This window comes from Prionailurus viverrinus, chromosome A2, assembly GCF_022837055.1.
Source record: "Prionailurus viverrinus isolate Anna chromosome A2, UM_Priviv_1.0, whole genome shotgun sequence".
NCBI classification, from domain to species: domain Eukaryota; kingdom Metazoa; phylum Chordata; class Mammalia; order Carnivora; family Felidae; genus Prionailurus; species Prionailurus viverrinus.
In genome coordinates, this window is record NC_062562.1 from 64,977,260 (window position 1) to 65,003,800 (window position 26,541).

At 50.5% G+C, this 26,541-nt stretch overlaps 1 protein-coding gene across 1 annotated transcript in view; it reads right to left on the reverse strand.

The window, feature by feature from the left end:
• DDC (dopa decarboxylase) overlaps positions 1 to 26,541 on the reverse strand; it is an 84,633-nt gene that overhangs the window by 7,115 nt on the left and 50,977 nt on the right. Inside the window, exons 8-12 of the mRNA XM_047849002.1 lie at positions 25,802 to 25,896; positions 20,586 to 20,653; positions 11,056 to 11,132; positions 6,000 to 6,019; positions 2,065 to 2,163 (exon numbers count right to left, since the gene is read on the reverse strand). Of these exons, the coding sequence (XP_047704958.1) occupies positions 2,065 to 2,163; positions 6,000 to 6,019; positions 11,056 to 11,132; positions 20,586 to 20,653; positions 25,802 to 25,896 (359 nt within the window). The remainder of the gene's footprint in view (positions 1 to 2,064; positions 2,164 to 5,999; positions 6,020 to 11,055; positions 11,133 to 20,585; positions 20,654 to 25,801; positions 25,897 to 26,541) is intronic.

Here is a 26,541-nt window from a genome sequence, read left to right on the forward strand (position 1 = left end):
AACCATAGGATCCTGTGAATAGATGCAGAAAAGGCTTTTGACAAAATACAGCCTCCTTTCCTAATGAAAACCCTCAAGAAAGTCGAGATAGAAGCAACATACCCTGACATCATAAAAATCATGTATGAAAGGCCCATAACTAATATCCTCAATGGGAAAAAAACTGAGAGCTTTCCCCCAGAGATCGGGAGCACGACAGGGATGTCCACTCTCACCGCTGTTGTTTAACACAGTGTTTGAAGTCCAAGGGTCGGCAGTCAGACAACAAAATGAAATAAAAGGCATCCACATTGGCAAAGAAGGAGTCAAACTTTCACTCTCCGCAGATGACATGATACTCTACATGGAATATCCTAAAGACTCCACCAAAAAGCTGCTAGAACTGATAGGTGAATTCAGCAAAGTCACAGGATATGAAATCAACATAGAGAAATCGGTTGCATTGCTATACGCCAATAATGAAGCAACAGAAAGAGACATCGGAGAATCGAACCCAGGTACAATTGCATTAAAAACCATAAAATAACCTAGGAAATTCCCAGCCAAAGATGTAAAAGACCTATACTCTGAAAACTATAGAAAGCTTATGAAGGACATTAAAGAAGGCACAAAGAAATGGGAAAACATTCCATGCTCATGGATTGGAAGAAGAAATATTGTTAAAATGCCGATACTACCCAAAGCACTCTACGTATTCAATGCAATCCCAATCAAAATTGCACCAGCATTCTTCACAGAGCTAGAACAAACAATCCTAAGGTTTGTACGGAACCAGAAAAGTCCCCGAATGACCAAAGCAATGTTGGAAAAGAAAACCAAAGCGGGAGGCATCACAATCCCAGACTTTAGCTTGTATTACAAAGCTGTAATCATCAAGACAGTATGGTATTGGTACAAAACAGCCACACAGATCAGTGGAACAGAACAGAGAACCCAGAAACAGACCCACAAATATAAGAGGCATGGAGTGTTTTTACAGGAAGTAGCTTAATCACACCCAGGGGCCCCAGAGCCTTAAGCTATGGTGACAAAGACCACTTGATTTTTGTCAAAGTTGAATCCTTATTATATTTGAGAGCATGTTCTCACACGGGGAGGGGGATCTTGCACCCATAAACTCACACGCAAACACTCCTTTCCTAGTTCCCTACCCCACAGATCCTCCTGGTGACTACCAGCTCCCACGGGACCCCACGGGCCGCATAAGGTAGACAGATGCCACCGTGTGGTATTCCATAGGCCATGTGCCCCGCACACAGGAAGAGCCTGGAGCCACTGTGTGCTGCCCACAGCTGCACCACAGACTAAACTGAGGCACCAGGACCCAAACTGTCACGGTCACTAGTCAGAGACCACAGGCATCCCTGCTTCCATGAAGCCCGAGGTCCTCTGTCCAGCAAGATGGCGCCATCTTGGCTGAGGAAGGACGCCAGCATGGGAGGGACCAGCTGGGAATAGGCAGCTCTCTGCAGTCAGCTAAGTGGGTGGGCCTTGGGGGAGTCCCAGCACATACTCTGGCCTCAGTTTCTTCAACTGCTTTAAAAAAAAAATGGCAGGGTGATGGGGCTTGAAGTAGACCAGTTGTTTTCACATTGTAGAGCTCATCACGGTGGCCTGGTTCACTTATAGCAACAGAGGTTGCCGGGACCCACCCGAGAGTATAAGGCCGTGCATGTGCTGCTGGTCGGGGACACACTGAGAAACCCTAGGCTGGAGACTGTTTCCAGAAGCTCCAAGGTTCTGCCGTGCTGGCAGTGTTTGGAGGGAAACGTACTGTGTTCTCATGACTGCCCTGCTGTCATTGCACCTGCTGCAGGTGAGGTGTGGCCACAGTCCGGGCCGTGTGGTGTACTCACTTTGCAGTCCCCTGGACCTGACGGCCCGTGGTCTTCATGGAAGCGTCCAGAAGGTCCATAATCACGCACTGACCATCTTGTGAATGGCCAACCCTCAGTAACGCAAACGAACCTTTATCATGTATTTGCTTATTAAGCCATCTTCCTCCATTTCTAGTGTCCAAGGCCTGCCTAACGTTCCCGAGCTAAGTATTGAAAGCACAGTCACCTTGCGGATGTAAGCCTGCAGTCCCTTGACGCCGTACATCCTAAAAACAAACCACATCTTCAGAGAGCGAAACCTTCGGCCCAGCGGCAACTGCCAGTGCTGAAACAGAACAGAAAACGCTGCGTCAGGGAGGAGGGTACCGCGAGCTGGTTTTCCTCTGGCTCCTGGGGCACCTGTTTCTCTTGGAGACAGCTGATTCCCTGGAGGCCTCCCCTCCCGGGCCAGCCACCATGTGGGGTGAGCAAAGCCCACGGCTGGAGGCTCTCTTTGCAGAGCCCCGAGACAGACGAGGACGGACCAGCCTGCTTCCTGGGAAGGCACTGTGTTCTCGGAGCAGATGTGTGCAGGTTGTGCACGGATGGAGCTCACCAGCCAGCGGGGGCACGGGCGTCTGCAACTGCGGGCAGGAGGAGGCCGAAACCCACCCCTTCGGCTCAGCGTGTTCCCTGTGCTGTTCCGGCACCCTTTTCTAGAACAATAGGGGTTCTCTTCCTCCCCCGCCCCCCGCTGCCACAGAATGACCCGCAAGATGGTCACTAGAAAATACAACCTCGACATGCCGGTCCTCCAATAAGCTTTCTCTAGTTTTTCCTCAATCTGTCAGCCGGCTGGCACTCCACCAGCTGTGGGGTCCCCGCAATGGCTGCAAATGCATGAAAGCCAGCAAGAAAGGACCCAGAAGGGAGGGAGGGCAAGGGGGCCTTCTGGGACCATAAAACGGGCACTTCATTGTGACTTTTCAAATGGTCAGGTTCTCACCTAACAGAGAAGATGCTGAGGGCACTTCAGGCTCCCTCTCTGTTCCCTGGACCTTCCCTGCAGGGCAGGGCTCGTGGAGGACTGCAGTGGGGCAGAGGGCACAGCCCGGACCCTCCCCCAGCGCATCCGTGATGGGCACAGTGGGGCTGTCCGGGCCCTGCTCCCTCTGTAGCGCAGCGGGCGGGCGGGTTTGAAACTTCGTGCTGAGCATGCCCAGGCCACGCTGCTTCTGAAGGGCAAATGCATCACCAGGGGGTCCCAGCAAGGGCTTCACGGAAGCCCCTCAAGTTGCAAAGAGAAACAGGGGCCCGCTACTGACCTCAGAGGCATCGGACCCGGTGTCACCCTGTGTCCACCAGGCACTGTGCCCAGCGGGTTCACGCAGCATTTCACCCCATCACCCTCACGCCTGTGAAGCCGGGGCTTGTGTCTTCATCTTACGGGAGGACAGCAGGCGTGGAGAGGCTGGGGGGACACGTGTGACGCCCCAGAGCCCGGTGGCCCCCGCGGACACAGATCCGCCCTAAGGGGCAGCATGTCTGCAGGTTGTTGGGGGAAAACCGAACTAACTCACTGGCCTTTCTGGAAAGTCAGAAAGCCTACCACCCGCCCCTAACCAGTGATGGGCAGTGCTTTCTTCCCATTGTTCACCACAGATGCTGCATTCCAAAATCATTCCCCACCGCGTCAGCGAACGTCCTGGAGATCAAGACGGGACTGAGGTCTAACACTCGGAGGAATAGCCTCACTAATGAATCATGAACGGCTTAGTTAATCTTTACACCAGGAGGAATGGCTTGGGACCTAACTTAATTTCTGCGGTCCTGGAGTAAAAATGCACACAGTTTAATCGAGCGCTGATTCAAACGTGGCCCTAGAATGCTGTCACCACCTGTCCTGAGCCTGGGGCAGGACCGGGGTAGACGTCCCCCGGAAGAGAAATTCCCTTTGCACCCAGCCTGTAAGTTCAGAGGTGACAGGACATGTCATAAAGCTTTATGGAATATTGTTGACCACTGTACTTGAATAGTCAGGAGGAAAATCCACATACACGGACCACCTAAAATGATTCTGCGTGTAGAAGTCAGTCACTACTCGAGGTTTCTTGGACACCAAAGGAGCTATTTCTGGGTACTTTTCCCTCCACAATGGAAAATTTTAAAACCTTATCTCCAGGATGTCCTGTGTGTCGTCCCACTCTTGATAAGCCACCGAAATGGACCAGGAGATGTATTTTCCTCACTCAGATAGCATGGGGGCTGTGAGGCTCAGTGAGTGGGCTTTTGACCCAGGCTCTTGGCTCTCTTTAAATTAGGCTCAGCAAATTCTTTGACCTCGAACCTCTTGTTTCCACATCTGTGAAATGGGTATAATGATGCCCACTTTGCCTAAGACCAGGTAAATAAATGGTAGATAAATGCTGCTACGGTTCCCTCTTTGGTCATTCACAAGCAAACATGATGTAAAACCCCCTTTGCCAAGGTGTTCCCACTCCCTCCTCCTGGTGCTGAGTCTGCCCTTGTGCCCCCATCCCTTGAGGGCTGACCGTCCTGCCATGCCTTTCACCCTACACTTCCCAGACTGGCCTGGTCAGGGGCCTAGAATCCCCAGAGTAGGGGGGCCTCCTCTGCAGCCTGGAGGCCGTGACCACCTCAGGTTGAAGTTTCCATTGTCTTTGAACAAAATGATGATGATGTCTGTGATATATATATTTTTTTTCATCTGCTGAGCCCAGCACTCCCTCGTCAAGAACAGCCCGGGCCCCAGGGCATTTGCCCAGACTTCACTCTAAAGGAAGAAACCATAAAAGAGCTCCAGAAGTACCTATATGTGCATTGAAAAGGAAAGATATCCCTACATTCTAGCTAAGAGAGCAGTCAGGGGCTCTCCAGGGCTGTGGCACAGGGAAGGGGGTCAGGGTGGGAGGCGGGTGACATGTACTTGTGAGGAGTGGATGGAAGGAACAACACTCATAGGGCAAGACTGGTGCCCCAGGTCCTTTGCACAGCCAGGGCCCAGACACAGGCTCCCCTGCTGAGGCTCCCACCGACCTGCATATTCTTTCCTGGTGGGAATGCCCTGCATCTGCCCCCACTTGACCTCTCCTACTTTGTGGCGCTGTTTTTCTAAGGACTCACTTATGCGCATCAGTTTTTAGAGGACTCTCCGCTCCAGAATAATTTCCCCATCCTTCCAATTTGCTCCTCCACGAATTTCATCTGCTTATTCACGGACCACGAGATGCCTGTGGAGAATACACTACGCACCTGCCCCCTGGCTCTCTCCGCGGGCGCGCACAGCAGGACATAAAGCACGGTTATCCAAGATGACCTCACAAGCCAGGGGGGACAGCCGCGAGAGTGGGCTGCCACAGTGCCGCACGCCTGCCTGGATCCAGGTTCTTCCCAAACAGCAGGTGGACCAACCCGAAGCTGCCCGCACACGACCTACAGTTCATAGGCTGCCGGCATATGATGCCTAGGACTTGGTTCTCATAAACGGCACAAGGAGAGTCTAAGCGAAGCTAGCGGGGCCCTAGCTGACCAGCTGGAACGTGTTCCCTCGGGCCGGAAACAGCCAGCAGCAAGGAGCAGCGTGTTCCAGATCTGTCTCAGCACGGCAGTTCACAGCGGTGTGCAGAATGGTTATCCCCGCGTGTGCGGCCATCTGTGCCCCTGTCTCCCTTGGTAGCCTGGGGGTCCGGGAGGGAGGCATGGGGCCTCACTCACCTCTGAGAAGCTGCCAGAGCCGTGCGTAGCTCCCGGCTGACAAAGAGGGCCATCCGAGCACCGCTGTGGTCTCGGACTCTCATCTCCCACTGCCCTAAGGGGAGAGTGTGCGCCCCAGGCGCACGGCAGCCATGCGGAACGAACGGGCCGTGTGGTCTAAGGATAACACTTTTTCTTACAGAGGATTCTGGGGGCAGAAGTTTCTGCCTCCTTCCGAGGGGCACAGGCAAGATCATTTCCTCCTGATCCGAGACCCGGAGTCGGTGGGCTCAGCACAGCTATCTGTGGCCTGCCTTAGGACCCAGCTAGAAAGTGTCCTCTAGGGTGACTCTGAGCCTGAGCAGAACAGGAGGGCAGCGGGAGTTACAGCCCATGACAGGCCCCTCTCTGTGTTCACACTTTCGATCACCTGAGCCCTGGACTCAGCGCGTCAAATCTCCCACTTACCCGATAGTCGGTGATAAGCCCTGGAAAAGAGAAAGAAATAGAAAAGAGAAGCCATCAGACACACTGGTCAATTTCACATCTATTCCTTCTCACCTTCAAGGTAAACTTCCTGTGTCCCATCCCTCATCTCCTCCTGCACCAGCAGAAGGCAGGAGGCTGGGTGTTTGGGGGGCACTTCCCAAGGTACCAAATCCAAGGGACTTTCCGAGAGAGCGGGGTTCCCAGGACAAATTGGAAATGCCGGATTACAACTGGATTCCCATTGGCTTCACTTTCTATGGTCACAGAAGCACAAAACCCGAGCTTTCTTCTGGTAACGGCATTCGGAGCACGTGAAGCCTTCCTCGTGCACTCATTCATGTGCAGGAAGGTGAATTTGTGATATACAGAGTGAGTAGGATATCAGACAAGAATCTAACTTTTAGGGCGCCTGGGTGGCTCAGTCGGTTAAGCGTCCGACTCTTGATCTTGGCTCAGGTCATGATCTCATGGTTTGTGAGATTAAGCCTCCCCATCGGGCTCTGTGAGGACAGTGTGAAGCTGCTTGGCCTGGGATTCTCTCTCTCTCTCTCTCTCTCTCTCTCTCTCTCTCTCAAAATCAATAAACTTAAAAAAAAGGAATCAAACTTTTGATGAGTGTTCATGTCTGTATTCTCAGATCTTAGTACAGAGTCTGGCATGGAGCAGATACCTGAGTGTACATTCGATCAATGTCGTTATCCTGGATTCAAATGGCTTCATAGTGGTTACAAAAAATGGATGGTTAAGGGATGCCTGGGTGACTCCCTCGGTTAAGCATCCGACTTCGGCTCAGGTCACGATCTCGCGGTTCGTGAGTTCAAGCCCCGTGCCGGGCTCTGTGCTGACGGCTCGGAGTCTGATGCAATGCACACCCACTGTCACAGCTGGCTCTTCACCCACTGTGTAGACGGGTCTACACTATACTTACAAGGAAATCTAAAGTCGCCACTTATTATTGATTTTTTGACTATCATCTGGAGACAGTAGGCGTTTTCTTTTCTGTTCTTTTTTTTTTCAAATGTTTATTTAGTTTTGAGAGAGAGAGAGAAAGACAGAGTGTGAGCAGGGGAGGGGCAGAAAGAGAGGGAGACGCAGGATCCGAAGCAGGCTCCAGGCTCCGAGCTGTCAGCACAGAGCCCGACGCAGGGCTCGAGCCCACGAACCGTGAGATCGTGACCTGAGCTGAAGTCTGATGCTTACCCAACTGAGCCCTCCAGGCGTTTTCTTATTTAGGGTCATAAGATGGTAGAGATGGGAGAACATTCAGGGCCACTGTGCCAGGTCCCACCCCCTAATCTTAGGAGGGACCCTGTGATGAAAGCCCAAGGTCACACAGCTCAGGTCAACTCTCTGCACCATGTGAAATGGGGTTGTCAAACATCAACAGCAGGGTCACCAGAAGTGCCCTGACAGGGAGGCATAGACACCAGCAGACATAACAGCACCCAAAATATATGTGGCGCACAAGGAGCACTCAGTAAGAGTCTGTTAAGAACCCAGATGACGCCAGATGACGTCGTGAATGGAGATGAATGTCCCTCCCTTTTAGTTTATGTCACGGTGCCGTCCCCATAGCCACCAGCCATGTGTGGCCATTCAAATGTCATTCCAGTGAAATACAATTAAAAACTGAGCTCTTTGGGGCACCTGGGGGGCTCAGTCGGTTGAACATCCACCTTCAGCTCAGGTCATGATCTCAAGGTTTGTTAGTTCGAGCCCCACGTCGGGCTCTGTGCAGTCAGTCTGTCAGCGCGCAGAGCCTGCTTGGGATCTTCTGTCCCCCTCTTTCTGCCTCCCCTGATTGTGCTCTCCCCAAAATAACAATAATAACTTTATTATTAATTATTAATTTGTTAATAATTAATTTATTAATAATTTATTAATAAGTAATTAATTTATTATTATTTATTTTATATTATAATTATATAAATTATATAAATTATATAAATTATAATTATATAAATATATATTATATTATATATTATTTATAAATAAATAAGTTATTAATAAAAATTAATTTATTAATTATTAATAAAAACAAATAATAACTTTAAAATTTTTTTAATGTTTATTTTTGAGAGAGAGAGAGGGAGAGAGAGAGAGAGAGAGAGACAGTGCCAGTGGGGGAGGGGCAGAAAGAGAGGGAGACAGAATACGAAGCGGGCTCCAGGCTCGGAGCTGGCAGCACAGAGCCTGACATGGGGCTCGAACCCACAGATGGCGAGATCATGACCTGAGCCGAAGTCAGATGCTTAATCGACTGACTCACCCAGGCACCCCCCCAAAACAAATAATAAGTTTTATGTGCCTGGTCAGTCTTTACAGCTACAGAGGATACATAGGGGGTGAGCAACCTCTAAATTTGTAAATGGCACAATAAAAACAACACACGAGACTGGCAAGAAATAACACCACATGACAACAGCATCTGCACTGGGGGGGGTGGGGTCATGGGGACTTTCTGGCTCCTCCCGCTTTATGCTTCTAGTTCCCAAATGTACAGTTTCTATAATGGAAGAGTTTGTCTGAAAAGTCTGTGTAACAGGTGCGGCCACTTTTCCCCGTCACCTGCATTGTGACAGGATTGTCTATTTTATATATAAACCATCCCACATGGTTTGGTCCTAGTTCAAAGTCAGTGTCAACCCGTAGCTGGCAGGCGCCCAGTGAGACAAACTCATAAACACGGGAATGAAACGTGGTGATGTACTAGAAAGGCAACCACTCTCACATTGCTGTCCCACTGTCACTGCTGGCCACCTCCCCCTTGGTCCAGCTGTGTTCCAGCAGCAGGACACTTGGATCTGAGGTTCCAGGGGAGGCGGAGGGACAACAGTCACAAGCCAGTAAGCGAGGTGGCTGTACGGCGAGAGTCACGTGCCCTGAAGGAGCCACAGGGTGAAGGGACAGGAAGGCATCTGCCTCCGTGCAGAGACCCGGGAAGACCTCTCGTCCTGAACCCAGTGATGAGAGGGAGGCATCCTAATGGCCCCCAGGGGGGACAGCGGGCCACTGTGGTCCTGCGAGCTGAGCAGGGGGCCACGGGGCAGTCGTGAGTGGTTTTTTTAATCGTTAAATAAAGAGGAGATTTCTTCATTGAACTAAAAGGACCGTAAAAAAACTCTAAAGAAGGTTTCATTTCAAGGAGCAGAGGGCTTAGCAACATTAGAGCTGAACCCACGCAGATTAAATAAGCCCTTACATCCACCGGCCACAAGAGCTTAAAGCTGATTTTTGGTGCTCTACTTGCTAAATGCAAAACGGGACACTGTTTTTGTTGACTTAGAGAGGTTTTTGTGGGGGTTTTTTGCTTTTTGTTTGTTTGTTTGTTTAGGAAAAGAATCCAAATAACTAATATTTTTCATCTCTAACAGCCATAGCCAATATTTCAATAGGAAAGAGCCTTTCTATAAAAGCGGAATAAAATAATTTATTGTACGTCTAGAGTAATAAGCTTTCCTCAGATGCCCTTGGCGTAAAGTCATTCCAAGGATCACTTCATGGTTTAAGGGCAACATTTCGCTTTTTAACTGTCATGATTGCAAAGATTTTCATGATCTGAACATGAAATACATATTTTTAAACATAAGAGCTTGGCAGTTGGTTCATTATTTCACACTGTTTCATGCCAATTCAATTCTTTAAAAACTAGACTTTATTTTTTTTTATTTTAGGGCGTTTTAGGTCCTGAGCAAAACGGAGCAGGTATGTAGAAACTGTAAATAGCAATGGGGTGAGTGTTTGTACTAGACCTGAGAACACTGACATTTAAAAGTAGTAGTTCTACGTATGTTTTTAAAACTACAGAACTGTAGGGGTGCCTGCGTATCCTGTCGGTTAAGCGTCCGACTTCAGCTCAGGTCACGGGTTCGAGTTTTCAAGTTCGAGCCCTGCGTCGGGCTCTGTGCTGACAGCTCAGAGCCCGGAGCCTGCTTCCGATTCTGTGTCTCCCTCTCTCTCTGCCCCTCCCCAGCTCGTGCTCTGTCTCTCTTTGTCTCTCAAGAATAAATAAATGTTCAAAAAAATTTTTTTTTTAAAAACTGCAAAAATGTAGAGGAAATTAGGAAAATTCACAAGACATTATACCATCCAGCTATAAGTATTATTTACATTTGGAAAATTTTCATTCCCTGCGCTAAAAAACCAAACAACTTCTGTATTGCTGGGATCATTCTTCTCAATATGCAACTCTTATTTCTTTGACAAGAATCTCAGAGAGGGGCACCTGGGTGGCTCAGCCGGTTGAGCGTCCGACTCTCGATTTCAGCTCAGGTCGTGATCCCAGGGCCGTGGGATCGAGCCTTGCATTGGGCTCTGCTCTGAACATAGAGCCTGCCTGGGATTCTCTCTCTCTCTCTCTCTCTCTCTCTCTCTCTCTAATGAAAATGAAGGGGCTGTTTTGTGTTTTCTAGGAATTGTGTTGCATGACAGTTTATTGCACGAGGAGGCCCTGGAGGAATCCCTCCAGCATCTGTGTCTGAGCCCCACTGTGGCCTCGGAGAGCTACCTGCCCAGGCTTCCCCGCCGGACTCCGTAGGCACAGAGGTGGCTCATGTCCTGCACAGAGGGCAGGTCTGCAAGTCCAACGGATGAGAGGCACACGGCCGTGTGGACCCTGCCCGGGAGTCATCCGGTTTTCCCTTCACTCCCTGAACCCCCAGCACCTCCCCACCCCGTCCCCCTAAGCTCTCTTCCCCCATGGTGGTAGGGGTATAAGCAGACATACATTCTCAGACACGAGGGCAATCATTCTTTTTAAGGATTCTACCCAGGAGGTGTCCACCCCACATGGAAAGCTGTGCCCCCTGGCCGTGTGGTTGCCCTCCCCGGCTCCTGCACTGAGCAGTTCTGGAGCCGGGGGGGGGGGGGGCACCGGGCAGCCCTCCCCACCCCCACCCCCCCACCCTCCTGGGGAGGCAGCTCCCATGGTCTGGTCTCTGTGGACTGGAACCTTCCTCTCTGGCTCCTGGCAGAAAGGGTGCTCTGAAAACAAAACCAGAACACCGAGAAAGCAGGGACCCCCCTCACAGAGTACCTGAGTCCTGATGGCTGTGCTTTAAGTAGACAGGGTCCAGCTTAAAGGCTCCGATTAGGTCTGCCCTCTTTTTCACCCTGGTTTGAGAGAACACAGGGTGGGGCTTAATGAGGAAGCCACTGGGACAAGCCCCCCGCAGCCCCTCCCTCCTGGTCCCTCTTCCAGCAGGCTCAGCACAGGCACACCCGCTTTGGGACGCTTCCCTGGGACCCCACTCTGCCAGCGCATCCCTCACCTGGGTGCCCGACACCCACAGGACCCCAGCACCTGAGGGGGCGGCATCATAAAAAATAAATCTTTGCTTTCCATCCCTGGTTCCTGGCACACAACTCTTAAGACCCTTGGAATCTCTTGGAGGGTGAAGAATGGCTTTGGTAAGCCAAGGAGATGACAGGTGACTGTCCTCCCCCTGCCCCCTGGGGAGCTTCAGGGCCCCCGGGGGCCGGTTGCCAGGGAAACCAAGGAGATTTGAGGCTGGAACTCTGAGCCCTACCCCCAGTCTCTGGGGTGGGGGGGGGGGGTCACAGGAGAGGGAGGGACTTGAGACTGAGTTAACCACCAATGACCAACGATGCAATCAACCATACCTACGTGGTGAAGGACGGGGTTGGTGATACATCAACGTGCCAGGATGGAGCCGCAGCCAGGGAGGACAGGGAGGCTCTGTGTCCTCTACCCACACCCATACCTTGTCCTGCACATCCCTTCCCTCTGGCTGCTTGCTCGTTTCCTTTGTGACAAATCAGCAAACGTAAGTCGCGCGACTTTCTGAGCGCTCGAAGCCATTAGCAAATTATCAAATCTGAAGGAGCGGGGGGTTCGCGGGAACCCCCAACTTTACAGCAAGCTGGACAGAAGGGCGGGGACCTTTGGACCTTGTGGGACCGAGCCCCTCTACCTGTGGGGTGTGTGAGGACTCCAGATGGTTAGCGTCAGAATGGAGTCCCATTACGGGACGCCCAGTTGGTGTCCAGAGAGCTGGTGAACTGGCGTCAGGAAGCAAAACCCAATAGGGGAACATTTGTCCCCTCTGTCGGTCCAGGCTTGGCATCAGGCCACTGGCAGGCATCACCAGAGTGTGCGGGATGAACAGGGGCCAGAGGTGAGGCGTTCCTACTGCGAACCACCCTCAGATTCGGTACAAATGATGGTCCCGGATAACCCAGGTCACCACTCTCTTCTGGGCTGGGGTTTGAGGTCTGAGCCTGACGATAATCGCCTCTCTGCCTCATCTGGCAGCATGGACACTGTCTCAAAGCAATTTTATGGCAAATGGACCATCCTTAGGGCAAACCAGGGAAGAAACGTCCGTCTGACAGTAGCTTGGGCTTGAAAGCAAATACCATGTGGACAAGTCCGTGCGAGAGAAAACCAGAAAGCATGAAATAGCACGTCGGGATGTGACTCAGCCACAACGAGGAAGGACCAAGAGCCCAGATGTACTTAGGAAAAGTAATTGAAGTGTTATTTCTTCAAAGAGTTAGAAGGCAGACTATGTCAGTAAGCAATAATAAGCTGTCGGGGGCTGGCTTGGCCTTTGACCTGTGCGAGAAAATGGATTGCACCTGACCTTATGCATGGGCATGTAGGAATTCTAGTGCATTCTGGGCAGTGTACGAGGGAGCCCTGGCACAGCTCCCTTTGGTCTCTCTGTACTGGGGAATGCTCTGTGCGTAGCCTTAAAGAGGGACAGCGCGAGAGAAGGGGGTAGAACTCCGTCCTTTGTAAATGAAGATCACATTCTCCTTCCCACTGAGGCCAGCGATGACCCCGGAGCCCGTGTGTTTTTAATCAAAACATTTGCGCGGTGTTAAAGCCATGCAAAAAAGTGTAAATAATAATACCCGCAGCTCGCTGAGTATGACACAAAACCCGAGCACTGTTAAATCTGTGGGTCCCTCGCCTTGCCGTCCTTGGAGGCTACGGGGCCGCATGTGGGTCCGCCACTCCCAGAGAGTTCTACAGAATTCTCTGCACAAATTCCTTCATAACCTATGGTATTGTTTTGCACGTTTCTAAATGGTGCACATTTCTAGATGGTTTCTAATAAGTTGCTCAAAGATAAATCACATCATGGGGCGCCTGGGTGGCTCAGTCGGTTAAGCGTCTGACTTTTGATTTTGGCTCCGGTCATGATCTCGCGGTCTGTGAGGTCGAGCCCCACACTGGGCTCTGAGTGTGGAACCTTCTTGGGCTTCTTTCTCTCTCTCTCTCCTGCCTCTCTGTCTCTCAAAATAAATAAATAAACATTAAAAAAAAGAATAGGTTTCCTGTAATATTTTTGGTAGATATCTCTCATCAGATTGAGAAAGTTCCCTTCTGTTCCTATTTTATTAAAAAATTCTGTTTCGCGGGGATGTAGAATTTCACCTGATGCTTTTTCTGCATCTAATACAATGATGACTCTTCCCTCCTTGACTCTTTACATGGCGCGTGACATTTCAAAACCTTCTAATAGCTGTGAACCACCCCTGAGTAGCTGGAATAAACACATTTGGTCATGATATACTATCTTGTTTTCCTTAAACATCACTACATGCTAATATTTGACTTCAAAATTTTCATATTGGAATTTGTGAGTGAAACAAACTTTGTTTTTCTTTTTCTTCTTTTCTTTTCTTTTCTTTTCTTTTCTTTTCTTTCTCCATACCTTTTTTTGTTCCCTCAGCCTCTCATCTGGTTTTGGAATCCAAGATGGCCTAACTTATGGTATGACAGTGGGAGTGTGTCCTCCTTACTGTTTTCTGTGAGGTACATTTATGATCAGACTGATAAATGCCTTCACAGCTTGGTAGAGTTTGCTCTCAGGAGAACTTGGATGCTTCCGTTGTGTGAAAAATTTAACTTCTGACAATAATTTAATAACTATATCGAATATAGCTATATTAAAGTAGCTGTATATTATTGTCTTTAACAGCTGTAAGATTTAGGGGATTATTCTGGAGCATATTCATATGCTTGATGTGGTCATTGAATGTGGACATTCGTAGGCAACGTTGGGCATGACGTTTGACAGTGTTGCAAAAGGAAGGCTATTTACGGTTGGGTGTCTCAGTCAGTTGAGCGTCCGACTCTTGATTACGGCTCAGGTCATGATCCCAGGGTTTTGAGATCCAGCCCTGCCTCAGGCTCTGTGCTGAGTGTGGAGCCTGCTCGGGATTCTCTCTCCCTGTGCCCCTCTCCCTGATCATGCGCTCTCTCCCTCTCTCTAAAATGAAATAAAATAAAAATAAATAAATAAGAGCTTCTTGCTTTAAGGAAAAAAAAAAAAAAGGAAGTTTGAGAAGCCCAGGTGGCTCAGTCAGTTAAGTGTCCAACTTTTGGTTTCAGCTCAGGTCATGATCTCACAGTTTGTGAGTTCAAGCCCCGAATCGGGCTCTCTTGCCGTGAGCACAAAGCCCACTTTAGCTCTAGGTAACTCTGTCTCCCTCTCTTTCTGTCCCTCCTCTGTGCTTTCTCTCTCCAAAATAAGTAAACACTTAAAAACATTTTTAAAGGGCACCTGGGTGGTTCAGTCGGTTGAGTGTCTGACTTCTGCTCAGGTGACGATCTCAGAAGTTCTTGAGTTCGAGTCCCGCATCCGGCTCTGTGCTGACAGCTCAGAGCCCGGAGCCTGCTTCCGATCCTGTGTCTCCCCCTCTCGCTGCCCCTCCCCCACCTCTCTTTCTCTTTCTTTCAAAAATAAATATACATTAAAATATGTTTTAAATTTTTTTTTTAAAAAGGAAGGCTATTTAAACAGACAGATGTGTGCGAGCACACACACACACACACCTGCACCCCCACACGCGCACACACGCACACGCGCACATGCGGGCACACACAGAACCGGCATGTGAAGGTGGCCGTATCACCTCCCGCTGAATGGGCCTCATGGGACAGAAACTGTCCCCCTGCCACCAGACATATTCCTGAGGGAGGGTCCTGGGGGATGGGGGAAGGGGACTCCTGTGTTGTTTGGGAGTCTACGTTGTCTTTTTCTAAGCCTACAATACTGCATAAGGCTCACGGAATGAGGGCTCATGGTACGTCCTGGTGCCAGTCGGTGACCAAGAAAACTTTCAAGACGTGGCACGGCACCAAAGTGCAAAGAAACCAAAAAGATACGTAGAAAAACTGTACATTAGCACTTATAAAGCAAGTTCTAGAATCAAGTGTTACATAACTACAGTGATTGACCATCTTCCCAAGAAACCCAGTGTAACAGAAGTGTGCAAAAGCTGTGAAACTATTTGTGATAAAATTTAATTTTTATTTGCAAAAAGACATCAAGCCTCTTTTTAAAGGGAGACTAAAACATGTCCTGGGTGAATCTGAGGCTTTCTTTGGAGAAAAATCTGATGCTAAAGAGATAGTAAGGTCTGAGCGGAACGGCTTATATTTACATATAAAAGATTCAAAACACCAAATGAACAATAAAAAAACTTATGAACAGAATAATGAAATCATTATGAAATGTATTCACTGTGCTTATAATGACGTGCAGGTTTTAGAAACTCCAATTATCTTGTCCATTTCAATATTTAGAGAAAATAACCAATGTATTTACTTTAAATTACAGACTAACCACTGGTAAAATTTCATTAAACAAAAGAGAGACTCTTCTGATTGTAAGAAGTACAAAACAGCCAGTGAGAGCAATAAAAAAAAAAAAAAATCCATTTATATCTTACTTGTTGTATGAGCAAAAAATTTAAATACGTCTATAAAAAAATTCCCAGTTTAGGATGATTTGTTTGCTTTCAGCTCTTAGGGAGTCTAAAGAGATGCCTGCCCCTTCCGAAATCTGGTTTTTAACGAGCGTCTTGCTACCTGTATTCTGTTGTGTTGACACCTCATTTTATTGCAATAACCTCTTAGAATACCAAAACATAGGTATTTGAGTCCATGGATGTTCAGGACAGTGAGCAGAAGGCTCTGAGTAGGCTCTCAGCCTTCACTGTCTGCCCGATGCCTGTCACCACACTGCCCATGAGCACGAGGGACCACACACCTTGGAGAGGCACCACCCACCTTGGAGAGGGACCACCCACCTTGGAGCAGAACCACCCACCTTGGAGAGGGACCACCCACCTTGGGAAGGGACCACCCACCTTGGAGAGGGACCACCCACCGTGGGGAGGGACCACCCACCTTGGAGAGGGACCACCCACCTTGGGAAGGGACCACCCACCTTGGGGAGGGACCACCCACCTTGGAGCAGGGAGAGGGGCAGGGGAGTGTGCTCAGGACCCACAGCTCAGGTAGACAAACAGGGGAGGGTGGCTTCAGTCCATCTCTTCCTGTCTGGCCTTTGGGCTGTCCATGCCTGGGCTAAAATCCAGGACTAGTTTCGGTAGTCAGAGGGAAAGTGGGATCAGCCCGAACAAGAACGGAGACACAACGGGGCCTGATTTTGCCTCAGCCGCCCCAAAGAACAGCTCTCGTTCTCCAGTTTCCCCCGTATCCACCCGGAACAATGCTAATGCCTGTCATCTAGATGCGTGTCCATAAAATGTGTGTTCGCTTTCCTGTGTGTGTTCTTAATTGGCATCCTGTGAGACTCGTGATTCTGCATCTGACGATCTTTACTCCGTCTTTGAAACCTCACCTCAACGCGGGGCACCTGGGTGGCTCAGTTGGTTAACCGTTGGACTCTGGATTTCGGCTCAGGTCACAATCTCACGGTTCGTGAGTCTGAGCTCCGCGTGAGGCTCTATGCTGACGACACGGAGCCTGCTTGGGATTCTCTCTCTCTCTCTCTCTCTCTCTCTCTCCGTCTCTTAAACATTTGTGGCTCTGGCATGGAGGAGAGTTGTGTGTCCGTAAGCAGAATCCCGGTTGCCTCATCCATAAAATCAGGAAGAACAACTCCTACATTAGCTGCGGTATAGCTATCATCTTTAAAGTACACGTGCTCCGAGAGCCTGGCCTCACCTGCGCACAAGGTCACGCTGGCCACAGGACCGAGCGCTCAGCCCCAGCAATGGTGCTGTAAGGGCTCTCATTAATTAGTGACACATTAAAAAGCTGCCTCTTTCTGTAAAAACGCCAACTTTTACATGTGGAGAGCGGACTCAAAACAAATTTAAATCCACGTCGACCACCTGAATGATCTTCAGTGGCATTCACCTGAGTTCACTGGGGTGCACGCATCTGTCTCCGGGACTTTGCACTGCCGGTCCTCACCACCCACCCGGCGCAGGTACGCGCACTGCTTATTCTGTCACCTCGTGTGGCCCTTTGTCAAATGCCACGTCACCAAAGAGGCTTTCCCTGAGCTCTCCGTGTCCAACAATCGGGCAGAGAATGAATGGGTCCATGGAGGCATCTCACTCACACATTCCCCCTCGGCCTTCCAGCTCCCTGTTGTCTCCAAGCTTCTCTGAACCTCTGCCTTCTCTCTTCCCAAGCGCTTCACCTGCTGGACCTCAAGCTGCATTGGCCTGGACTTGATTTTATTCAGTTTCTCATTTCACGTTGGCTGTATTTCATTTACTGGAAACTCTGTCCCACGGCCGAGACCTCTAGAGCCCAGAGATAACAGCCCTCTGGTGTGAGGTCCACGGTGCTCAAAATCAAATGCTTTCCAATGCAATCAGGACCTCTCCTCCTCCTTGTTATTCTTGGTTTGGATGGCACTGCCTCAACTCGGACCCTGGTCCCTCAGCACCACCACAGTGCAGCCCCCGGTGGGGGTAGGACATCTGTGGGAAGGGCCTTCTGCAAGCAGGGCAATGCTAAACATCGTCCCCACCAAAAGGAGAGAGCAACTTCTTTATAGTAAAAAGAGAGAGAGAGAGAGAGAGAGAGAGAGACAGAGAGAGCAAGCAGGTGGTTGGGTATAGCGAGATCAAAAGAAAACATCAAGTTTGATAAGAATCAAATAAACCGATCAGGAAGTGGGTGGCATAATTAAGTATATGGTATAAAATAAGCTGACCTGGTTTAAATTCCTAAATGTTAGCCTTATGGTTTTATCTAGTAATTTCTTGTGAGCACCATCACGGACTGAATTGTGTGCCCAGCCCACAATTCACCTGCTGGAGCCCTGACCCCCAGGACCTCAGAATGTGACCGCATGGGGACAGAGGCAAGGAGGTTAAAATGAGGAGGTCACATGGCTGGGTCCTAAGCCAACGTGACCAGTGTGTCCCTAAGAAGAGGACACAGACCCACAGAGGAAAGACCGAGTGCCGACACAGAAAGAAGGTGGCCGTCGGCATGCCAGGTAGAGAGGCGTCAGCAGAGACCCGCCCGCCTGGGCCCCCGTCTCTGGTTTCCAGCCTCCAGAATGAGGAGGAAATACGTCTCTGTGGTGCGCAGTGGTTTGTCACAGCGTCCCTAGCACAGTGCCTCAAGCAGCGGGCAGGGGCTATTTTTGTCTTGAAACGCAGATCCTTCCACATCCAACTCCGTCACCCAATCCACACGCTCGTGAAATCAAGGGCTGCACCCCCGGTTTGGGGTAGGAGTGATTTTCCCACACTCACGAAATCTCCCCAAAATCCTCGACAACCATTCCGTCCAGGACCCCAGCGGCTCAGGACACGGAAAGCACATTCTCTATTGCAATTTAACATTGGACCCATGTGTTCATGTGGCCTCAACTCATGACCCTCTCCCGTGTCCCCTCCAGCCCCGGGGATAACTGACTGCCCTCCTCTGGGGTAAAACCTCCAACACTGGCTGTCGCCCTTACACCTTATATTTGATTTTATTCAGCGGACAATCAGCTTCACCCTCTGTCCTTCTCCCAGTGACGTGGCCTCACCCTGTGCGCTCCGTGTCTCTCCTCCACATCACGTCCGCTCTGTCAGGCTTCCCTTTTCGGGCTGCTGCCTCAACCGGGCAAGACGTTCTTGTTCCCGAGTGACCCCGGCAGCCTGGTTATGCCCCGTGAGGGGCTCGGGCCCTTCCCAACCACGACGCTGACAAAGCTGTTCTCTCTCGTCCTTAACTGGCTCACTGGCTCTTTGGACCCAAGGGCAGGACGCCACGTTGTTATATTCACCCCTATCCCCTCTCAGTGTGTGATCACAGATCGCGGCCCCAAATGCTTTTGGTCCCTCGTAGCCTCAGTTGCCCCACGCGTGAGGGGGCCGGATACCCCGGAGCCCCAGTGATTTATGTTACAGAAAGGGCATTGAGGGCCGCCCATGTAAACAGCCATCTCTGATATTATTTTCCCCAGGTCATCAGTGAAACACCTGGGCATGCTGTGAGGCCCTCTGGCCACCACCTCCTGGCGGTCCCCATCACTTTACCCCCGACAACCCTCCGGTCTTTTTGTGGGCTCTCTTGGCCCGATGCCTCACTGGCAGCTAAGGACCCTGTGTGCTCCGGCATCAGCTCACACTGAGGCCACCACCCCTCCCCAAATAAAGGCGAAAGGGCCTTCTACTGGCTCTGTGCCAGCTCTGTGCCCACGAGCCACAATCTGACCAAACACACCAGCAGAGCAGAATTGCATTTCAGTGCCAATTAAAGCTCAAAGAGAGGGACTTTGGATACACCGTATGAACCATTCTTTAGCATTCCAGTTAAAATAGACAAACGCAGCCACAAGAACACGAAAGAACACTGAGGTTCATAACAGCTATAGCTTATATAGATCCTTACTCGTATTTTCGGACGAAGCCACGTCTAGAATGGGCCCACCAGTGGGCTTTAAAATCACATATCAAAGTTTCGGTCCAAGGCAGACAGAAAAGAATTGATTTGAACCAATTTTTTAGTAAAGCACTGAAAATACGGTTTAATCTTTAGACAAACTAGTCAAAGGGCACACTGGTCGCTCAGTAAACCGGGAGAACAGACTTCAGTTGGATCAGATGAGAACTGCTTTCTTCACCCCTCCAAGGTGAGAACCCATTCATGCAATTACATGCCGAATGATTTTGCACAAAATTCATGCAAACCCCCCTGGTCCAAAGGTTGATTTACCTCCTTCTTAGTGCAATGAACATAGCAGAACCATTATCCCGTGTTCCCACACCGCTGCCAGTGACCGCTATTTCTTTAAAAATCATCTACGTGATGGAATATCACCCACTTTCATTTCTGAATTCTTTTTCTTGCTCTAAATAGAACCAACATAATTATGGCATGCTGTTAAGAATTTTCAGAGAATCTCATGGGAAAAGGGATTACTTTTATTTTTCCTTAACAAATGTGTTCAAGCCCTTAGACTCATTAACCATCTATGAAGAAAGACACAGAAACAACCGAATTAGAAATATGTCCTGAGATGTCCTTGCGTTGTTTTTGGTAACACTAGGTAGATCACACTACAGATTTTGCTGTATTAACCTTCTCTCCTTGTGCCAATGGCTCGCGCTAATATGTTCTTATCAGCAGTTCACAGTCAGGTAAGGTTGGGCAAGAATCCTGCCCCTGGTTCAGCATGGAAGCAAGCAGTGAGCAGGTAACATGCGAGATGGCCCAGCGATGGCATCCTCCTCACCTGCCAGGCTTCTTTCCCACAAGGCCGCTTGGGGAAAGTGGGGTGCGCATGGGGTAACTGACATGTAGCCGTCGGGGAAACTTACCACATGGCAGAGCAGTCGAAATTCACCAGCAGCCATTTGTGCGGATTGAAGTTAAATGAGTCTGCAAACTGCCGAGGAGAAATAACAAAAAGAAGCCACTTCCGTTACTAATGTCTAGTTGTACAACAAGACTCCGTGCACAGTAATTCACAGCTGGGAGGGTCTGGACTCTGGAACCCGCTGGGGCGACCACCTGACCTCCGCACGCATCTTCATATTCATGTTTAAATGGGGATAACAAATCACACTCGGGATCCCTCGAGCTGCTACAGACCTGACTGCGGGCTGACACCCAAAGTGAGGAGGGCAGCTTTGAAGCCAGACACTTGGGGGTTTGATCCCAGCTCAACGGCTCACTCTGTGTGCATGGGAATGGGAATGTCTATTTTATGGAGAAATCGTGGCATTACAGCCACGAACTCCTCAGCCCAGCTCCTGGCATGGGGTAAACTCGCCAGGTCGGGTGCTGTGCTGTGACTGTTGGCTGATGGGCGGCCGGTGAGCCAGCCTGGTGCTGGGCCGGCAACGGACTTCTGACAGCTCCTGGTGAATCGGGAAGGTCTGACCGGAGAGCCGTCATCAGAATGCAACGTGAGAGTGAGCGTCGGGGACCATGACTTGGGTTCGCTGCTCAGAGGAGGGGCTGGTGCTCTCTGAGTCCGGCTGGAGTTGCCTACACAGGGTCACCCCACGAAACCGGAGCGAGGCATGAGGCCGCGGGGAATGGAGGCCGTCAGGACTGCTGGCACTCCTTGGGGCGTGGTGCCAGGCACCCAGAAGAAATCCAGAAAGTGTGTGCATGAAGGGTGATATGAAGGATCTCATTCTTTTTAGGACAGAAAGAGCTTTGGACTAAAAGCCCCAGACTCTGGCCTCAGTGCTTCCATGTCTGGCCGGGGGCCCTTGGTGCAATAACTCTACGAGAAATAAGTGAGGGGCTGGAATGAGACAATCGAGAACCTTCGTATGAACACGCACTGTCATTTACGTGCTAATCCTAAACTTGGGGTAGGGCCATCACATCTGAAATGAGGGAAGCACTTTGAGGAACTTGGATCGTTCAAAATATGCTGACTCCCAAAAGATAATCCGAGCGCAACCCCAAGAAAGGACGCGGAGAGTTGCTGTGCGTCCTGGGAGGACACCCATCCCCAGCAGCAACGGGACCCGGATCGCGTTCTGGGGGATCTCCTGCTCTGAAATGCAAAGCTCCAATTTTTAATGGGGAAAACTCACAGTTGGACTTTTCCTCATAAAATGAGACGTTATCGATATTTTACGTCGCACGCTTTCCAACGTATGTAGTCTGGAGTCATATAAAATGTATCTACCAGGGCGCCTGGGGGGCTCAGTCAGTTGAACACCTGACTCTTGATTTCAGCTCAGGTCATGATCTCGGGGTCGTGGGATCGAGCACCGCATTGGGCTCCACGCTGAGTGTGGAACCTGCTTGGGATTCTCTCTCTCCCTCTCTCTCAACCCCTCTCCCCGCTCTTGTGTGCGTGTGCATGCACAGGAGCCTGTGCCCTCTCTCTGTCTCCCTCTTTCTCTCTCTCTCAAATATAAATGAATGAGCGAATGAATGAATGAGTGAATGAACGAAATGTATCTACCTTTCAAACTACGAGATTATTTGGAATAAGTGAAATATTAATCCGCACGTACTATGCCAGGACATCGTACCGATCTGGCCTATGAAACACTTCCTGCCAGCAGCTTCCTCAACATCACGAACTGGCAAAGTTCTTGGTATACACATATCATCATGAGCTTTGGGAGGGTGAAAACTTCATGCCTAACCGGTGGTAATCGGGATCACCCCAATTTTTATTTAACTGGTTCGTTCTTTCACCAACACCAACGTAATTACCAACTACTCTTCCTGTGTACCTAAACATCTTCGTCTTTAAAAAAAAAAATTGGGGGGGGGGGCCTGGGTGGCTCAGTCGGTTGAGCGTCCAACTTCGGCTCAGGTCATGATCTCATAGTTCGTGGGTTCGAGCCCCGCGTCGGGCTCTGTGCTGATAGCCTGGACTGCTTCGGATTCTGTGTCTCCTTCTCTCTCTGCCCCTCCCCCACTCACGCTTTGTCTCACTCTGTTTCTCAAAAATAAATAAATGTAAAAAAAAAATTAACATTTATTTATTTATGAGAGACAGAGAGAGACAGTCATGAGTGGGGCAGAGGCAGGGAGGGAGGGAGAGACAGAATCCGAAGCAGGCTCCAGGCTCCAAGCTGTCAGCACAGAGCCCGATGCGGGGCTCAAACGCACGAACCGCGAGATCATGACCTGAGCCGAAGTCGGACGCTTAACCGACTGAGCCCCCCAGGCGCCCCTCTTCGTCTTTATTTTTAAAGGCAATAACCGAGTTCATCAATTTTAGGTGCTGTGGCATTTCCAAGCAGAAAATAAGATCTCAACAACCGAGACTGGCTGAGGAGGGCGCTCTGTGTTTCCACGGAGCTATCGTAAGTGGGGAGTTCTCACATCCTTCCAAAGGCGTGCCCAGGTTTATCGTCAGGCTGATGCACAGACCTGGGCCCAGCTGGAGGCCCAGGGATGCAGCCACATGCATAAATCCCCAGCGGAAGCAGAGTTAAAGGCAGCGGCAGAGATAAAGGTCCCAGTCTGGCAGGCGGCTGAAATCTCTCCCCGCCTCCGGCCTCTTCTCTGTTTGGTTCCAGGGAGGCAGCGAGGGCACCAGGGGCCAGGGGGGTGCCGCGCCACCCGGGAGACGTCCGCTCGGCTGACGGCCGCCTCGCACGTCAACCCCCACTTGGGGCGGCGGGGAGGACATTCATTTCCTTCCAGGTTTCAATCAAAGTGACTTGGAGCAAGACACGGGAAAGGACAACGGGTTTCATTTGTTGATAAAAGGAGACAACACGTGAAAGATGGGCTTTGTTTGCCGAGAATTGTATTAGTTCCCTCCCGGAGGGGCTGGTCTGTTTGATCGTCTTTCATTACCCGACTGCTGTGTGCTCCTCCTGTTGGCAGAGCGACGGGATGTTATCTCGGGGCTGGGGCCTTGCAGGATATTGCAGGCCCCTTATCTGACCAGCCGAGCAGGAAGGCCCTCGCCAGCAGAGAACAATGCAGGAGACACGGAAATGACTCAGCGTCGGGCATGAATTCCCGTCTGCCGCTGGCAGATAGGATCTTGCTAGAGTGCCCAGCTCCGCGGTGGCCTGACAGTTAGTCCCCCCCGACAAGCCTCCTGCCATGAAAGCCAAAGCCCCAAGTCCTGGGTTCACAGGGAAAAGATTGTGCAATCCTAAACCTGATATGTAGAAAGACCAGGCCTTGGGTACAGGCACACACATCCCCGAAGATGGCTTTGCCTTCTGTCCCCGGAGGCTGCAGGGACAGACGCCCTCCCCTGCCAGTGATGTGTACCATCTCTGTGATGCAGGGTATGCAGGTGGTAAAGAGGTCTGTCTGTCGTTTCCCATCCCCAAACACCCACAAAACCGGCTATGGGCAGCGAACCCCAGAGGGCTGGCCGTCAGCATCATTACCAGAACCCCTCATAGGCCACAACCCCCTTCCCCAATATTTATTGGGGCCTTTGGAAGCCCCACATGCCCCTCCCTCCCCAGGACAGATCTGAGGACTGGCCCGTATTCAGCGATCAATAAGCAAATACCGAGTGAGAGAGTACACAAATGAATGTGACGTGGAGGTAGGAACCAGAATGCTATTTCATTCGTTGGTAATAAGGGGGTACTCTTTTCTAAGAGGGGAACACTGGTATTCTATACCTGACACCCCTTTTTCTGGTATTATGGCCCCATGAGAATCCACATGAGTAATCAGCAAATGAATGGGCAGCGTGGCCCAAGAGCGGAGAGAGGTTTGGAGGGACGGTCTGCTCAGCCATGGCGAGATCACAGAATCCAACTCACGCACAGCCCTTGCCGTGTGCCAGACGCTGCTTTTTAAGCCCTTTCAATATGATTAACTCCTGATCCTTACAACACCCCCGCGGAGGAGGGATCACTACCAAAACCCACTTTGTGAGGTGGAGGGAGGGTACTAACGTGCCCGCAGGGACACAGCTAGTCGTAGGGTAAAGCTGGGATTCAAACAGTCACTTAATGGCAAAAGCCGTGCCCGTAATCCCTGCACCGCGTGTGGCCCCGGGGCTCCCGAAACCCGTGTCCCCAAGCACAGAGCCAACGCTGAGGCCCCACTGACTCACTGTCTCCTTCCCCCGGACTCCCTGCAAAGTCGCTCTCTCTGGACCCTTTACTGCAGCTACAACTGAGTTCCTGGCCGAGAGGAACGTTGCGGCCCCTGAGCCTCTGCCAACAGCGAAATCCTCCTTGAGTCTGAAATCACACATCAGAGCACGACCATCACGTCATGTCCTTGCCTCTAGTCTGTGCCACATGGCCCTCTGCAGCAGAGCACTGGCTGATAGTTTTGCTTACTAGTTCTCAGAAGCGGCAGGTGTTTTGAGGGGCATCACAAGCCACATTTTACAACTTCCAGAAGCAGTAGAAGATATTTGAGTGCACCTGTGGCTGCTTGTTCAATAAGTCAACACCATGACCACTGCATGGTCAGAATAGACTATCATATTGAACCAGATCGAATAGGGTTGTAGGTTGGCCTTATACATTACTTCTTTTTGTTAAATTTGTTTAAATGTTTATTTTTCAGAGAGAGAGAGAGAGAGAGAGAAAGAGCAGGGGAGGGGCAGAGGGAGAGAAAGAGAGAGGGAGACACGGAACCTGAAGCAGGCTCCAGGCTCTGAGCTGTCAGCGCAGAGCCCCACCGGGGCTCAAAGTCACGATCCGTGAGACCACGACCTGAGCCAAAGCCGGATGCTTCACCGACTGAGCCACCCAGGCGCCCTTGTACATTACTTCTTGATCTGAAATGCATTAAGATCTTATTTCCTTCCTAAATGTTTCCCCACAGTGCTAACATTTATCCTGTCATGAGACCCTTGCCCAGGACCCGTGCAGACTAAAAAATGGCTGTGAACGTCCGGTGTATTTTGAGAAGACCGGCCGTAGGACTGGGAAGATTCTCAACCGCCGTCATAAGGAAGTCTAATTTCTGACGATCGCGGAATGTGTTTGGACGCCGTCTGCTGCAACGAACCCCAGCAATGAGAAATGGAACATCACCTCCTCGCGAGGACATGTCACTGACAGCAGAGCACTTTTCAACAGCGATCTTCTTAAAGATAAAGAGCACGACCTACCTCGACTCCGTTCAGAAGATGCCGGAACTCAGGGCAGATGAAGGAGCTGCCCGCGTAAGCAGCGTCGATGTGCAGCCACATGTCCTCCTTGTTACCTGAAATCAAGAGGTGACCTGTGAGTTCCCCGACAGATGCCCTCCTCACGGGGGCCTGATAACTTACTGCATACGGTCTATCAACAGCATTTGCTGGCCCAATGGTGGACCCTAACTGGCTCCTTGAGTCTGAAGGCAATGAAACTGAGGGTGGCTGGCCCCAGACTGTGGCAGAGCACAGACAAGGTGCTCAGCGAATGTGTGGACTTGAAGGAAGGAAAATGGGATCCCCCGCCCTGCTTGACTTGAAGGTGGATGCTCATGGTCTAAGGGCTCAGCCCGCCCTAACCCTTGGGGCGCCTTTATCGTAGTCACACCGCCTTTCTCTGTCTTCCGCCATCTCATCCACTGGGAATGTGCTCCCCATTCTCCTGGATTAGTGGTCCTAAAGTCTTCCCCCACAAAGTCTTGGGGGATCAGCGGGGTGCGCGGCCCCAGTGACCTCCCTCCCCCCCATTCCATCCCCCCGTAAAGCATACTCGCTTATTTTAGGCCATCCGCAACCACCCCAGGCTCCTTTGGGATGCGATTTCTGCTTTCCAACCGCACCGGAATAGCCTGGCTGGAAGGGACCACGTCTGACTTTACAGGTGGAATAGCATCCTGATTAAATTTGCTCCCTCAGTTGGGACGGTCTGGGTTCAA